General features: G+C 52.6%; 1 protein-coding gene across 1 annotated transcript in view; it reads left to right on the forward strand.

Moving 5' to 3' along the window:
* LOC136296105 (hydrocephalus-inducing protein homolog) overlaps positions 1-15235 on the forward strand; it is a 199735-nt gene extending 184500 nt beyond the window's left edge. The window contains 16 exon segments of the mRNA XM_066194929.1: positions 83-151; positions 779-987; positions 1372-1604; positions 2190-2341; positions 3279-3471; positions 4034-4142; positions 4723-4974; positions 5322-5464; positions 5811-6032; positions 8630-8790; positions 9297-9315; positions 9317-9401; positions 9981-10421; positions 12736-12896; positions 13565-13684; positions 15215-15235. Coding sequence (XP_066051026.1) covers positions 83-151; positions 779-987; positions 1372-1604; positions 2190-2341; positions 3279-3471; positions 4034-4142; positions 4723-4974; positions 5322-5464; positions 5811-6032; positions 8630-8790; positions 9297-9315; positions 9317-9401; positions 9981-10421; positions 12736-12896; positions 13565-13684; positions 15215-15235 — 2590 coding nt within the window.
* Positions 15236-16291: the final 1056 nt, after the last annotated feature.

Consider the following 16291-nt stretch of genomic DNA (forward strand, 5'->3'; position numbering starts at 1 on the left):
CCGTGTGGAGGAAGGCCAGCTTTGGCCTCAGAGAAAGGCAGGGGAGCTCAGCATGACAGATACCTCTGCTTTCTCCTCTCAGTTCAAAGCAAGAGCAATCTGCTCCATCAGCTGCAAAGCGCTCAACAGGAAAGAAATCGAGCTCCTTGACAGGTGGGTGACTCCTGCTCCCCAACAGTGCTGCTGCCGCGGGGGATGTGAGAAGATGCTGCTGTGCCCTGGCTGGGGGCTCATGGCTATAGGGTGGGACACGGTCTACAGGATGGAACCCAGTATCTGCTCAGTCCCACTGACACTCCTGTACTTTGGCTCTGACCTGGACTTGTGGGATCAACAGGGGGGAGCAGGTCCTGTGTTTGGTAGCTGCTAGCCAGCATAGGTCTGTGAACACCACAGAAGCAAAAACACGCCTCAGTGAACTCCCAGTCCGCAGAGCTCAGACAACATTGCTTTTTCTTCTTCCAAGTCACCTACCTTTCTCCTGTCCTTTCTCACAGCTATTTCTGCTCTCCTGTGTTACCTCTGGAGGCTGAAGGATCACAGCTACCACCTTCATTCTTTACACTCAAACTCCTTTCTCTCTGCTACTTGGGACAGGCTTGCAGCTCCTCTTGGCTTGTTGGTCTCAGCCTGGGGCTGCCCTTGGGCCATGGAGTCATCCTTCCCTGCCCTGGGACTGGGGTGCTTGGGCCCAGCTGGAGGCCAAGGCGGGACACACTCTTTGCTGGGGTGCTCAAGGCACAGCTGTTAGCCATCAGCCTCTCCTGGAACTTTTTCTGCAGGGTCCCCTCAGTCTTGGCATGTTCACGGTGTCCCCTTGCTCCGGCTCCATCAGTCCGTGGGGCCAGCAGAAGATCACAGTGGAATGCCTGGCAGGGCAGGAGGGGACGTGTGAGGAGCAGCTCTACATTGACATCACGGGCAGAGACCCCAGGGACAATCCCCTTGGCATTCCCTTTACCCTGACTGCCGAGTCCTGCCTCCCAGGTACGTACTGCCCACAGGTTCCCTTGGTCACACCTGCTGCTGATCAGCACCTAAACTTGCTGCTTGGATAGAGATGCACGCTAGCCCTGGTGTCCCGCCTTTGAATCCTCAGAAGTTCCAGCCCTCTTCAAGTCCACCAGCAGACTCATCCTTCCCAGGCTGAGAGGGATGCATGGAAGGATAAAAGGAAAGCAGCGCTCTCTAAGACCGAGGTTGACTGAGCTCCATCCTCAAAGCCAGCTCCCCCACCCAAGGCTGGGTTTAGCAGTCACCCAGGGCAGAAAGGATGACTGAGAGGAAAAGCCTCCTGAGAGGCCAGCAGGGTCCAGATAAATTCATCAGCGAGGCTTCTCCTCCATGCTCATCCCTCTGGTCTATCCACAGGACTCGTTGAGGATGTCCTGTCAATCTTCAAGGAGTACCCGATCTGCAGCAGCACTGACCTCAGCCGCAAGCTGCGGTCAGTGGAAGGCGTGGGCTTGTTCATCAGAGATGGGAACAAATTCATCTTCAACGAGGTTCTGGTTGCGCAAGAAGCTGAAGCTCATTTCAATATCTACCATGCAAGCAGCCTGCCGTGTGATGTGGTGCTCTCCATCAGACCCCTGCGTGGAAAGGTAAGAACAGGAGGCCAAGGTGATGGTGTCCCTCTAAAGGCAGTGTGAGAGTCTGTTTTGTTCTCCAGATGCATTGCTTCCTGGGGCCCAGACTAGTCTAGCTCAGTGCAGGTCAAACTGCAGGGGAGAGCAGCAGAGCCAGGGAAGAGTTGTGTTGAATTTTGCATGTCTCAGGCAAGGTTCTGGCTCACACCTCTGGGCCTTTGGCGGGAGAAGTGAATCCTTCTGAACCTCTCCTGGACGCACACTCAGAGAGGGGCTGTCATGAACTGACATGCCAGGGTTCAAAGGAGGCATTTCCTCAGGCTCCCTGGCTTTTCCTTCACTTTGAAGGCCAGTTCCAGGTTATTTGCAGGGTTTTCCAAGCAGTGCCCACCTCCCATGTATGCTGGGGCAGCGGCCAGGGCTCAAAACACAAACTGCTTTAGCACAAGGTCAGCGTTCCCTGGGAGGGAGGGAGCCTGCCCAGGGAAACAGGGAGGAGGACACACTGCCTGGGGCTGTTCTCAGTAACGCATTTATGAATAAAACTGTGTCATGTTGAAAGGTGTTTTCTCCTAACACTGCTCTCTGGGTTCCCCCAAGGATAAAAGCCCTGTCAACAACGTTTTCAAGTTGTATGCAGTCAAGATGTCCATTCAGGGCTCATCCTGTGCTGTTGCTACGGTGACCTTCACCCCACCAGATGAGCAGACCTACGACTGCACTTTCAAGGCTTCCCTTGTCATCCCAGAAGGGTAACTGACTGTGAAATATTGGGGGAGGCTTCAGTGATAGCTCCCTCTCCACTGGGCAGGCACAGGCCTCTTATTAGCTCTAATGCTTTCAGTAGCCATAGGCAGAGTACTTGGCATGAGATGATCTGGGAGGCAGTAACCGTTGGACAAAGCCAAAAAATGAGACTGATGGTTTATCCTTTATGAGGAATTATGAAGACATGGAAATATTAGGTAGCCAGCTGAAAGTTACTGAGATGTGCTGCAGCTGACTTGGGGATTTCCAAGGACAAAGGCCTAGATGAAGCAGTTCCTGTGCCAGCAGGTCAGCAGTCACAATTTCCTGTGTACCTGTAAAATTAAGTGCTCCTCTGATCACTGTGATTCCCTGGTATTCATTAAGCTATTTTATGTAAGGGACTGGAGCTGGTATGAAAGAGAAGCACAGTTCCTCTGCCCTGGGACCTGTGTAGTGCAGCTTTGACCTGCCCTTCCTCAACCTTTTAGTGGCTGAATTGGAACAAGAGAAGTCTAATTGCTAATATGCAATTGCTTTCTTACTGTTCTTGGAAATGATCTTTACTGATGGTGACAATGATTTATTTTTGCCTTCTTGCTTTTGTACTGCTTTCATGCTGTGCTTTTGCTTGTTGCATGTGTCTCATCTCACTGCAGCCAGGAGATTTGCCATGCCTCATCTGGTGCCTCATTATCTACCTCCTGGATGGCATGATTCAATTAACTGAAATTATTTTTAATTGTTATTGTGGAGGGCGCTTTGGAACAGAGTCCTCTTGTGAATGGCCCTGAGTGGATTGGGAAGAGCCTGGTGGGGGCTGCCTTGTGTGGTTCAGGAGCCTCAGGCAGGGAAAACACTGTGGGTGGCCCTTGCTGCCTCACTCGCCCAGGGAGAAATGGGTTAGTGCCAGCTGAAATTGTTTCTGTGCCTCTCCTGCAGCCCTGTGAAATTTAAACCCCAAATCCTGACCTTCACCATCAGCGGGAAGGGGCATGAGCCGCAGCTGACAGTCGTGTGCCCAAGTGCTTGCAGCAGGAGGGGAAATTCCGAGCTGTGCTTCAAGAGGCTCCGGCTGGGGGAGTCAGAGATGCTCCCCCTGGTCATCCAAAACAAGGGCATAATACCTGTCAAGGTGAAGACCTGCTCAAGGAATGGTCTGGTTTGGGAACAAGTGCTTGTGGCACAGGGGAAGGGTCCCAGAAAACACGGCAGACCTGGGAAGAGGTGTCAGAAATTCTTTTAAAGCAAGTGACTGACATCTGTTCTCCAAGAAGGGAGTTCTTGGAAATCGTGCCTCTAGCCTTTCTTCTTTAAGTTGAACACAGGAAAGGTGGTGCAGTATTTTCCCCCATCTCTCAGGTCACCTTTTGTTCTCATGGACATGGGGTGATTTTCCAGCTCCATTAGATTGTTTTCGATCCCAGTTTACTGCATTTTAAGTAAACTTAGTTGTGGCTTAATTACATTCTGCTCATTACTTTCTGTCCTGTTTGATTCTGTGTCAGGTCCATCCAAATGCCTCTGAGCGCTCTTTTTTCCCAGCTGGTTTGACTTAACTTTTGTGCTAAGTGCTGTTTGTAGTGGGAGAGGTGCTGGGTTCCCATGCGGGACCAGCAGCACTGCGGTGTCAGTCCCTGTGTTCCCACCCTGTACTCACACCAAGTGTCAATGTGCTCTGTGCTCCCTTTTCTCAGTTCACGTTACACCTGGAGGATGAGCACGGAGCGTTCCTCTTGAAAGGCAGGGGCTCCACACTTGAGAGATTCTACACTGAAGATGCGGAAGACGACTCTGCTGTCCACGGTAAATTCATTAACCGTGAAGTGTGATCCTGCACAGAGGGAAAACGTGTGCCCTGCTCTTGGCTTCTCTGAGCAGCAGCCAGATGTTAGACACAGTTTCTTTTCTTGGGCTCTCTGTCCCCCAAGCTTTTCTTGGGGACTTTCTCCTAGCAAGTTGTAAGAAGTTCTTTGGCTCCTCTAGACAAGGTGGGTTGAGTTGTGGGGGACTGTCACTACCTCAGTGGACCCTCTGAGGTATTTGCTGCTTGAGGGAAGGCACCAGCCTGAATGGACACAGCCCTTGAGCACACAGACAACCAGCAGAAGCCAAAAGCACTCTCTGGCTCCGCTTTCCATACGGCTGGAGCTGGCTGGAAGCAGATGGAATGCGGGCTGGGCATCAACCTGAGGTTAAGCTGCTTAAGCGGTGATGTGTCTGGAGGTGGCAGTCTTGCGAACACAGGAAGAGGGTCTGGAACCACTGGGGGTAGAACCCGTGCTTAGGAGGCAGCTGATTTCAACCTCTCATTCCTCATACAGCCTATGGAAATATTTCCTCTGTACCGCCGTATCACTTAACTCTGATTTCCGTTGCTGTGCAGAGCGTAAGCCCCCAAAGCCTTTCCTGCTTCTGCGTCCTGGGGAATCGACAAAGTTCGACGTCATTTTCAAACCCACCCTGGCTCAACGACTGGAAGGGAGGATTCGTGCGTTAGTGGGGGACAAATACTCTAACAAGACCCTAATGGAGCTGGTGGGTGAAGGCCACAAGGACGAATTCACCCTCGACGGACTGGAGGAAGGTACACAGGAGAGGAATGCTGAGAGCATTCTGAAGAAAGACATCATTGATGGTAAGAGAGGAGAGGCTGCCAAGGTGGAGCAAGGAAGAGGGAAATGTCTGATCATGTGTGTCCTCTCTCTAGCCAGGCCTGGGCTGTCACCCACCGGACTTGGTGGCCTGTGGGCGTGGCAGGCATGCCTGCAGAGCAATGTGTGCTGTGCTTCATGTGGCTGGCTTAGGGGTGTGTCAGGGTGTTTCCCTGAAAGTGGTGGGCTGGGGAGCCGCCTGGGAAACTCCCTTCCAGAGGGAGGAAGGCTTGGAGCAAGAAAGCATTGAACATACAGGTGTCTGTGCACGTGAATGGGGGTGGATGGAGCTCCCTGCATGCTGAGGTTGCCTTGTTCTCCTCCTCAGCAGCTGTCAGAGCGAATCACATCCAGTTTGGGGACTGTTCTGTTGGAGAGCCCTGCAACAGGACCTTCACCATCACCAACCACACCTGTACGAAGGTCATGCGCTTTGAGTGGGAGGCAAACGCACCATTCCAGTTCTCTCCCAAGGTGAGCGTGGACGGCTCTGCCTTTCCCCATTGCTCAAGCCCTGCCCTGGTGTTCCCAGGAGCTGGCAGGCAGTCCTCACGTACCAGTGACAGCCCATTCCAGTGCCACGTAGGAGATGCCGAGATGCCAAGTCCCTGGCTTGGCAATGGCTGCCAGCCTTGCAGAAACGGCTTCATGTTATGGGAGGTGGCACCTTCTGTTCATACTTTTGTCTATCAAACTTCACATAAATCCACTCCGACGCGCAGATTCCTGGCACAGCAGCTCACCACATCAGTCCCTTTTGCTGTCAGTCCTGCCCTTGGCAGTGCTTCCGGTTTGGTTTTGACTCCCTGATTCTCCCTAGGTGGGACATCTCCATCCTGGCTGTGCCAAGGACATCACAGTGACCTTGAAATCAGATGTCCCAGCCACCTTCAGGAGGCACCTTGTGAAATGTAAGGTGACCGAGATCAACTTTGAGCTGCCAGGAGGGGAGGTTCAGGACTGCGACAACAAAATGCGCATTGTCACGTGGAATCAAACCACCAGGGAAGAGCCGGCAGCCAGGTGGCCTGGAAAAAGGAAGGCGAGAAGCAAAATGGCAAAAGAAGACAGCCCAGCTTTTACAAAAAGAGCCACGGTAACCCCCATCACTGCTGGCTGAGCAGCTCCTGCTTCCTCTGGACATTGGACAGCCGTGAGGTTCACCAGCAGTGCATTCTAGGGGAGAGGTGGATGCACAGTGACCGGACACACTCACGTGAGAGGGGGAGGCCTTTTGACAAGAGACCTTTAGCCAACACAAACTACGAGTCTGTGCCACAAGCACAAGGGTTGCAGCCCGTGTTGAATGGGAGACAATGTTTGATGATGTTATCCCACTTTATGGTGGTTGAAATCTCTTCATCTGATCTGGTGCCTTTTCACCAACAAGGAGTTAAGTCTGCTGCACTCTGTCTCTTCTTTGGAAGTGGAGAGAAGTATACTTCTCCTGCATGTGCTGGTGAACTCCAAGTTTTGTCTGCATGGATACCAGAGTTTTTAGTTGTGATCTCTGTATTGTGTGGGATATCTCATCATGGAGTAGCCCAGGCACTGTATGACAGTATGGAGGAGTCTGGAGAAGGATCATCTCCAGAGACTCTTGCTTTTATTGTCATTATTGCCAAACACACTCGTCTTGGGTGAAGGTTCTTTCTGAGTTTCTGGACCATTTTAAGGCCTCTAAACCATCCTCTTTTCTATCAGAACATCTGCAGTTGGAGACTTTCCCAGTGAGATCTTTCACATCCCAAAATGCCCGTTGCCAGCTCCCTGCAGTGTGGTTGTTGCTCCACACGTGACATGTGGAGAGCACTTTCTCCTAAGACAAGAAGAAAAAGGTGCTTTCCAGAACTCTTCAGTGTCGCCTCGATTTTCAGCCTTCTGATGACTGTTTACCTATTTCCAGTGGAGTTTCTCAGGGATGTAACATAAACAAGTAGATTGTTTTCACATACCAATATGTGATGGACTTCTGAGATGACCATTGGGGTCAGAGGGGTGTCCCCTTTGTCCTCCAATCCTGGGCCAAACTCCAAATCCTGTTTAAACCCAAACCCGACAATAAACGGCGCTTTTTTTTCTTTCCTCACTTCAACCTGTCGGGTGAGTGTGGTTCTTTCGTGTCCCTACTGGCGACATCTGGTGCCCGCTCGTGAGAATTACAGTGTGTGGAGTCAGTGAGATTGTCTTCAAGGTAACGGGGGTTGTGTGTAGGTAGCCGCCTGCGAATATGGTATCCCGGAGCTCTAAGACAGAGGTTGCTGTCTTCGCCTTCTGGCGCCATCTGCTGGAACGGAACCAGGGTTTTGTTTCTGAGGAAGAGTTTCAGTGTTTATATTATTTTGGAAAGGCAAAAGGCTTCCTTATTCATGCTGGGATGGCTATCTCAGAAACTGCCTGGGGTCGCCTGGGTGGTTATCTGATTTGGGCTTTGTCTGCGAATTACGATGCAGACATGGTAAATCTGACGGTGCTCTGGAGACGATGCGATACTGTTTTAAGGAGTTATTGGGACTCCGGGGCCCCGTTGAGTATCGGCAGTTCTTTTGAGGGGCTGTCGGGCTCGGACGCTGAGGCTGAGGAGGAGGTCCTCCCCTCGGAAGCCGAGGTGGATTCAGGGTCCGAATGGGGCGGGGAGCTTACCGTTGACCCCCGGGACGCTGCGTTCGTGGATGGCGAGCCAGGTTCCCCGGGGGGCGCGGACGAGCCGCTGAGCGGGGGCTCGCCAGTTCTTGAGGAGCCGGCCGTGCCGGCCCCGACCGCTTCGCCCATTCCGGCGCCCAGGAGGCTGAAGAGCGGGGGGGTTTCCCCCTCCCCGGCGCTCTCCCGGCGCTGGCGGGGAGCGCGGCGCTGCTTCCGCCCGTCCCCACGCCCAGGAGGCGGAGAAGCGGAGGCGGCTCTCAATCCCTCTGCGCCTTTCCGGCGTCGGGGGGGAGCGAGGGGTCGCGGGCTCCGCAGGCGCCTCTGTCGGAGCCGGACGCGGTGACGACGCAGCGTCCACATCGCGGTGTGGGCCACGAAATACCCCCTCGGAACGGCGCTGGAGCCGGGGGCAGCCCCGCCCGGCGATGCGCTGAGCAAGGCGCCCGCGCGAGCGGCGAGGGCCCCGGAGGGGGGAGCGTTGATCGACTTGCTGTCGGACCCGATCCCTGTGGGCGGGCAGTCCGTCCCGCCCCGCGTGGAGCGGGCGGGGCCCTCTCTGGGCCTCTGCGCCACAGGCGGAGCCATGCTGGGGGCGCTGCCAGCCCCGCCCCGCCCCTCCCCTCCCCTCCCCTCCCCTCCCCTCCCCGTGTCAGCCCCGCCGGGCGCGGCGAGTGATGTTGCTCGTGCTGGGGAGGCTGGGCCGGGCCCGAGCGGCCCTGCACCGCGCCCCGCCCCCTCCGCGGGTTCTTCCCCGCTCGCGCCGCCTGCGCCGCTTCCTCCGCTGTCGGTTGAGTCTCAGGCGGCGGGGCGGGCTGGTGCTGCGGCTCCATCAGCCGCGCCCATCCCGGCGCCCCGTTCCCCCCCTACGCGGCGGGAAGTGAAAGTGAACGGTCCTTTCCAGTCCCTCTATGAGGCTGATCCCGGAGGCCAAAAGACTCCCTTCTCAGCCTGACTTTGTGGGCTCTGCTCGGTGATTCCTCCCTCCTCTGTTTGCAGGTGGTCAAGAGAGTCCCAGAACCAGCTCACGCTGTGCTGGAGGACAGCAGCCAGGAGGCCGAGCTGTACCTCAGTGCCATTGTTGCCTGCAGCCAGTTAAAACTGAACACGACTGTGGTCCAGCTCAAGGATCCCTTGCCCTTCCAGACAAGGAGAGCCACGTGAGTGCTGGAGGCCAGGCAGGGCCCTGTGAGCGGGAGCTGCCTTTGCCCAGGGCTGACCCAGTGCCTGCTTCCCAGAACTCTACCCCAGCCAAAACCAGCACAGGCCCATTCACGTGCACACAAAGCCAAGCAGGAGGTGGTGGTCAGGACAGGTTCAGTGCTGCCACACCCTTCTGCTGAGGACAGCCGTGGGTTTGCTTTCACTGCCTGTCACCTGTCCTCATCTGCTCAAGAATAAGTTTGCAGTCAAACCAAAACCTAAAGTCCAGAGTAAGCCCCTCAGCTTCAGTGTCCTGGGCACCATGTTGGCCCTTTCCTCTTAAACTTCCAGACTTGGAAATACATTTCTGGGCCACCCAGGACAGCGGAACGTGGCAGGGTTGCCTGGGGAAGAAGATGCTCCTCAGGAGAAATTGATGCCAGGAGTCCATCAGGCAATGTTACTGTACTATTTGCTTTGTATTTATTGGACTTTTTTTTTATTCCTCCTCCTTGCTTTTCAGTTTCAGGATGCACAACACAGGCAGGGAAGGTAGCCCTGGAATACTCCTGGGAGGAAGCTGCAGATAGTGAAGCAGTGAAGAAGCCATTCTCAACCACTCTGATGCGTAAGGGCATTTCACTCGGTAGCTGAGGGCCTGGGGAGAACACCCTGCCACTTCACTCCAAAACATGACTTGCTTTTTCATCCTTGTCCACACATCCACTTTCATCAGCATCTTCCCAGCTGCAGCTGGAGTTTTCTCCTTGCCCCCCTCTGCCTTTCAGCCCCTTTTGTTCTCGCCCTGCCACCTGTGCTCTGCAAAGGAGCTGAGGCAGACTCTGGGGAAAGCCACGTGCCTGGGTCAGGGCTGGGAAGGGGACATCAGGTCATCTCTGAGAGAAGTCTGAGACTGGGAAAAACAATGGTGTAATGCGTGAGCTGCCCTACAGCCCCTGTCCGTGTGCAGTTCCCCATTCCAGGGCAAATGCAAAGTCATTGTCTAAAACCAGCTCTCCTGCTCTGGCACGGGAGTGTGTGCTGCAGGCAGGGACCCTACTCCCAGACGCTCTATTTCCTGCTGAAAGTACTTGGCCAGAGATGCTCCAAGTGCATCCCAGCTCTCTTCCACCTACCTGCAGCAGGAGGCAGAGTTGCTGGGAACACAGGGTTTTGTCTTTGAAAGGTGTCCTCTTCCTCTCTGCAGGGCGGTTCCTGTCTTCTACTACTGTAAGGCATCAGAAGAAGCTGGTGAGTCGTTTCTGGTGGGAGCAGGACCATCCTTTTGAGATCCATCCTTCTGAGCTGTGGCAGCTGCAGCAGCTTGCCGAGCAGCACGATTCTGAGCAGCAGCAGCAGCAGCAGCAGGAGGAGGAGGATTCCAAGGAGCAGCAGCAGCCTGAGGAGCAGCAGCTTTCTGAGGAGGAGTGGCTTTACATAGAGGAGGAGGAGGAGGAGGAGGAGGAAGAGTTTTCTGAGGAGCCGTTTTATGAGGACGAGGCAGAGTTTCCGGAGATAGACCCTAATGACATGACGAAGCTATCTGAGGAGGAGCAGCTTTCTGAAAAAATTGCCCAAAGAGCAGAAATCCCCAAACAAGTCACATCAAATCATGGAGAAGCTAATGGGACGGAGCCGTGTGGTTGGAGTATGTGTATTTTACTCTGTATTATTAATTTACTGATGCTTAGTATTTCAGCAAGTAACTTCCAGGGCTTCCAGGACTGTCCTAGACATGCGATCACAAATTATTCACCAGTGCCGCTTGTTCAAGAGAAAGTCTATGTGAACAGTGGCATCTCTGAGGCTCTTGCTGCGTGTGGGTTTTTTTTGTTGGTTTTTTTGTTTTGTTTTGTTTTGTTTTTGGTTTTTTTTTTGTTTGTTTGTTTTTGTTGGTTTTTTTTTTTTTTTTTTTTTTGCCTTTCAGCTGCTTCCATCTACATTCCTGAGGGGGAAGGTTCAGGCCAGGACTGGGAGGCCTATTCTGCCCAGCATTAGCCCATTTCAAATCTTGAGACTGAGTCGTCAAAAGGTAGCCTTTTCCTGCTCTTTTTCTTTCTGTTTGTTGTGAAGTTTGAAGAGGATGTGTGCTTGTGACAGGCTCGCCTCCAGCAAAACATCTCAGTGTCCAGGTCCTGCCATTGCAAACTGCTGCTTGTGGTGGACTTGGAGTCCTGATCTGCACTAAGCCAACACAAATAACCTCTGCTGAAGCTGCTGGGCTTTGCTGGAGTGTAGCTGCCATTGCTAAAACAAGGGGGGGAAGGCTGGGGACGCAAAGGCACAAAATTACCATTTGCCATTCTCCTGCTGAAACAGCCGCCTCTTGCTTAGGTGCGGTCACCAGCAAATGCTTGGGGTCATAGGATTCCCTCCACAGTGGCAGCGTTGGCCTTTGAAGGCCGAGTAGCTGCAGTAATTACTTCAGATTTAACAAAACTCATTGCATTCATGCTTTGGGTTGGAACCCTGACGTGGTGTTAGATTTTGCAGGCTGCCAGATGTACAGGGGACTCACCCTGGGCAGAGGGGAATGGATGTGCTTTATGTGGATCAGTGCCTACTTAGAGGTGTGTTTAAAGCTGCTTTTCTTGCAGGACTGGCTCAGTATAAAGCCCACTCCAAACGGGTAGGTGACCGAGGTGGGCAGTTGAGCAGGAAATTGGCAGCATGAGATGTGTAACAAAGTGGTTAAGGATCGCCCTGGAGAGGGGGGGTTGGGAACACCTCAGAGAAGGGCACCACTAAGGGGACAGCGTGCTGCAGCCACTCCCTTGGGCAGAGTGTGCCTCCTGTCAAGTCACGGAGGATTCCTGCTTGTGTCTCTGGAGTGACAGCAGTGTGTCTGGAGAGGGCAGACAAAGCAGGGGAGAGTTTTCTCAAAGCAAGGTCTCTGCTCCAGAAGCATTTGTTGCTGTTGTGTCATTCCAGATGTGCTCTACAACGGTATTAAATAAGATGGCAGTAACAGGTTACAAGAAAGCACCCGTTTAAAAAGGAGATGCCAACTTGCTGAGAAAAGAACTGACCCTTATCCTCATTCAGCAATCACCTCATTTGTCTTTTTCCTAACTTCTGTGTTACTTTACTTTTGCCTTTACCTCTGCTAGCAATGCACTAACTTTTAAATACAATTAAAGGGGACAAAATCATCCAAGCAAAAGAAAGCTGTTTATTAGTAACGATTCAACTGAGCTGGGCGTGTCTCCCTCTCCCCGGAGACGAACAAAGACACCCTCCAGCAAAATGGCAATCTTTCTATACCCTTTATACCTGCCTGGGGCGGCCCCCGGCCCCTTTCCCGTTGGACGGTACTCGGGAACTTCCATTCGCTCTGACCACCAACCTTTCTGTCCCCTCCCCTCTCCTCCTACTTCCTTTTGGTCAGGTCTTCAACCACGTCCTTCTCCCAGCTCACAGCAGCATGCAACAGACCAACCTGAAAAAATCCAAACCACAAACAACACACAGAACCAACAACTTTCATTCTTTAACTTAATAACTGTTACAAATGGCAGGAGACACAGTTTCCTCCTTTAAATGCCTTTATTAATAAGCAGGGGTCTTCAGGAGTGGCCTACGCCGCCGCTGCTGCTGCTCCCTTTCGTCCACACCGCTGAGAAGGAGGTGCAATCCACTGTGCTGCCTGCGCTGCAGAGCGGGACTTGTCGGCTCACGGCAATTCCAAAGAACTCCTCTTGGCTTCTAGAGTCCAGGGGTCTCTCGCTCTTTAAGTCCTTTGGAAGTTATGGTGAGATAGAAGAGCTTGTCTATGAATACCCTCGGCATAAATACCCTTGGGTATGGTCAGTCCAGTGCTGTCCTTGGCAGATTTAAATTTTGAGTTGGCTCGTTTCGGCCAGGGGCTCTTGGTGTTGATATGGTCCCATCATGCAGCTGGGCTCTTTCAATTTCCATAAGGGTGGCAGCAGCAGCCTGACTGACAGGCCGGTTGTCAGCAGGAAGGAGGAAGAGGATCCGACAGGTAGTAGGAAGTGGAGCAAGCAGGGAACGAGCCAGTGGGACAGGCTGGGTGCAGGCAGGTAGAGCAGCAGCAGAAATGGAGAGCAGTGATGCCAGGGAGCAGCAACGGCTTGACCCGACGGAAAGGCGACGGAATCAGGTAAGTGGGATTTTGGGGTAAGGGATACAGAGTGGACAAAACTGCTAAACAGCATTATAACTCTTGAACTGATTTTAACTAAACATTCCAACTCTATAGCCAACAACTTATAACTCCATAACAATTCTCATCCATCACAATAACCTTTTGACATTGTTCAGCAAAATATCACCTCATCTCTCACACCTCCTCTGGTACTGTTCTCTTCTTACTGATGTCTAAGTTCTAGATGAAAAAAAGATATTTGCAGTTGTGTGGGCCTCAGTTTCCCTGTCTCAGAACAACGGACATCCCAAAATTGTTTCCCATGGAGTCTGATGTAAATTTATGGGTTTTACTTCCTCCGTGAGTCCTCAGTCAGTGCCCCAGAGCTCTGTGACCTCATGGGCACAGGGCAGTGCTTAAGGTAAGTGCTGCCTGGCATTCTGGAGAAGGAAACCCGGAGAAATAGGTGCCAAAAGAGCAGCTTGGCTTGAGCCTGCTCTCTGTGGCCCTGCAGCTCTTGATCAGCTGAGAGCAGAGGTGGGTGAGCTACTGTTTCCCTAGTGTGGCCTGGGCAGAGGTGCTCGCCATGAGTCTGTACTTCAGTGGGGATCAGTGTAAGATTCTCCTTCATGAACCTTCCTCCCAGCAGCTGAACGTCTCCCTGCTCTCTCTTGCCTCTCCAGCTGTCATCAACTCCCCGGAAAAAGAGATCGTTTCGCGTTTCCCCACCAGAGGTGGTATTTCAGAACTTTGTCGTTCATGAGGTCTATGAAATGGTGGTGTCTCTCATGAATAAGGGCGAGGTAAGTGCTGGGACATGGAGTGTTAACACTGTGCTGGAAGAGTGGTGTAATTCCCATAGTGTACAGCAAAGCAAGTTATCTGCTGCAGCACATCCAGAAGAAAATGTCTCAGCATCTTGTTCTGCACGATGGTGGAAATCTTCCTGTGCTGGGAACTCTCCCCTGATTTTGCCCATGGGCTGACAGTATCTATCCCAAAGGAGTTTCCTTCTTTTGAAAGCTCTGATTGATAGGAATGTTGAGGGTTGTACAGTTCTTACCTGCTCTCATGCTTTGCTTGAGTCTATACCACATCTTGTGTCTCCTTGGTTAATCTTGGTTCCTGGTAGGAATTTCTGCCTCTCTCAGCCTGTTTGGCTCCCTTTGTGCAGCTCACAGTCAAAGCTCAGGGGCTGAGTCGTCTACGCTTTCTGCTGGAATCACTATCATTAGTGGCACTGGCACGGCAGGAAATGTTCTGAAACAGCCCTGGAATCAGATTGATGTAGCAGAAGCAGTAGGAGGCCTTTAGGTGCCACTTCAGGCTCCTGCTAAGCTTCATCCAGCTCTGCTCAGGTTTTCCAAAAGCAGCATGGTGCTCTGCTTTCCCTTTGGAGAACCACAGCACATCCAAAGCCATGTGCTCCTGTTTTGCAGTTTCCCAAGAGAGCTGAGAGGGAAAAAGTTGAAAAACGTCAGCAGTCATGTTGGACTCTAAAGGGGAAAACTGAGACCATTTGAATTTCAGTCAGGGAAACATTTTCTTAAATGAGGCTTGTGCCAAGAGTGGGCTGGTGGGAAGAGACAGGAAGGACTCAAAATCATCTGGTTTAGACTTTTTGAGAGCATTTTGGTGCTCAGGGGTTGATATCTATGTGTTGAAAATGCATGTTTGCTGTGTCTGTGTATCCCAGAGAGCAGAACTTGGCCTGCTGGCTGCAAGCGGGAATGCCCAGCAGCCCAGCTTGCCTGCACAGGCAGCAAGAACCCCTGGAGAGCCAAGGTTGGCTTTTAATACTGAAACCACACTGTGAGTCAGTGCTGGTCATGTTTTGAAATATTCCCCCCGCAGGCCCGGCCCCCCTCCCCAGGGCTAGCTCTGGAGAGGCTTTGGAGGAATATCTCCGAAGGGACAGGACAAAAGATTTCAAAAGAGGCTCTTACCCCCAGATTATTCCAAGTCGTTTATTCCTCAAAGGGGTCCAGGGGCCAAAAGAGAGAGAACAAAGAAATCCAGGGGTCTTATCTAGTCTCCTATTTTGGGAGGGTCCTGGCATTCAGCCAATTAGGTGTGGACATGTAGGGAGGAAATTCCAGAAGGGTCAAAAGGCGAGAGACCATTCCCCTAAAGAATTGCAAGGTTTCTCCAGGAGGAAAATGCCTTTGAAGCCCGCAGTCAACAGGCACAACCTGTCTGTGTTTCCATCACTTTCGGGGAGGTGATTGCTGTAATCAGTTGATGATTCTTCCTTGCTGCTTTACTGGCGCTTTAAATTCTCTTTGTCATCTCCCTTTTTTAGGGATTGCTGTGTTCCTTCTTTTGCTTTTCAGGTTTGCATTTGTTCCCAGTAAGGCCACAGTGTTTGGTCTCCTCTCTTGCTGCTCTGCCTGCATGACTGTATCCCCCAGAACTGCCCTATCCAAAGCTGACCTGCTAGAAAGGAATTTCTTCCTCCCCGCAGGAGAATGTGCTGTTATGCTTTCAGGTAGCCCATTCCCTCCGTGGAACACGACTGCATAGCTGTGTGCAGGCAGAAATCAGCAGGTTTTTGGCCCTGTTGAATATGCAGATGATTTGGTTCAGGTGCTCTTGTCTCCATCCTGCCGGTGCTGACCTGCTCGGCCCTTCCTTCCCACCAGGCACTGCCCTACTGCCCCTGGCCAAAATGCTGGAGCCAGACAGAAGGGATTCAAGTTCACCCTTGGGAATTCTGTGCCTGTACCTCCACAGCAGAAAGGGCTTTGGAAAAGGGGTCAAGGAAGGACGTCACCAGGGCATGGACAGGTCTCCTCTTGTCCTGTTTCCTCAAGTGGCAAAATCATGGTTCCATGTCTTTCCTGCAGAATCTTCAGGGGGTGCAGGTCTCCATGGAGAGCTCACCTTACTTCCAGCTGGCGGGCCCCAGTGATGCATGCCGTGCCGTGCCAGGAGGCGCCATTACCGATGTGCGCGTCCACTTCACTCCTGACGAGAACAAGGTGAGACTGGAGGAGCCAAAACACAGAATTATCTCCAAAGCCATTGTTGTCCCTGCACTCTGGGTACAGCCCATGCTGTGAGCTTGGCTCCAGGCCGTGGGCAGGCAGCCTGCAGCCAGTCCCAGCTTGGCATGTGCTGTCAGGCCCTGCACCCAGGCCTGACAGGCCCTGCTTCCCCTCGCTGCACATTCCTCTGAGCATTCCCAAGGGAAGAAAGATGCCCAGGGAACAGTAGGCAAACGGTAGAGGGGTGTTGATAGATGTCTGGCCATCTCTAGGTATAGTGGAAGGGGTTTCATTATTCTGCAAAGTACTAGAGGAACAAAGAGGTCAGAGAGCTTTCCGCCTTCCTGACGGGCAACAGCTTCCCTGCCTCACCCGGGGCTGGAGCAAGGACGGTGCTTTTTCACACCCTCTGTTCTCCAGCCT

The sequence above is a fragment of the Chamaea fasciata genome, unplaced genomic scaffold (genome assembly GCF_029207755.1).
Source record: "Chamaea fasciata isolate MVZ Bird 193981 ecotype frontalis unplaced genomic scaffold, bChaFas1.0.hap1 SCAF_12, whole genome shotgun sequence".
Taxonomy (NCBI): domain Eukaryota; kingdom Metazoa; phylum Chordata; class Aves; order Passeriformes; family Sylviidae; genus Chamaea; species Chamaea fasciata.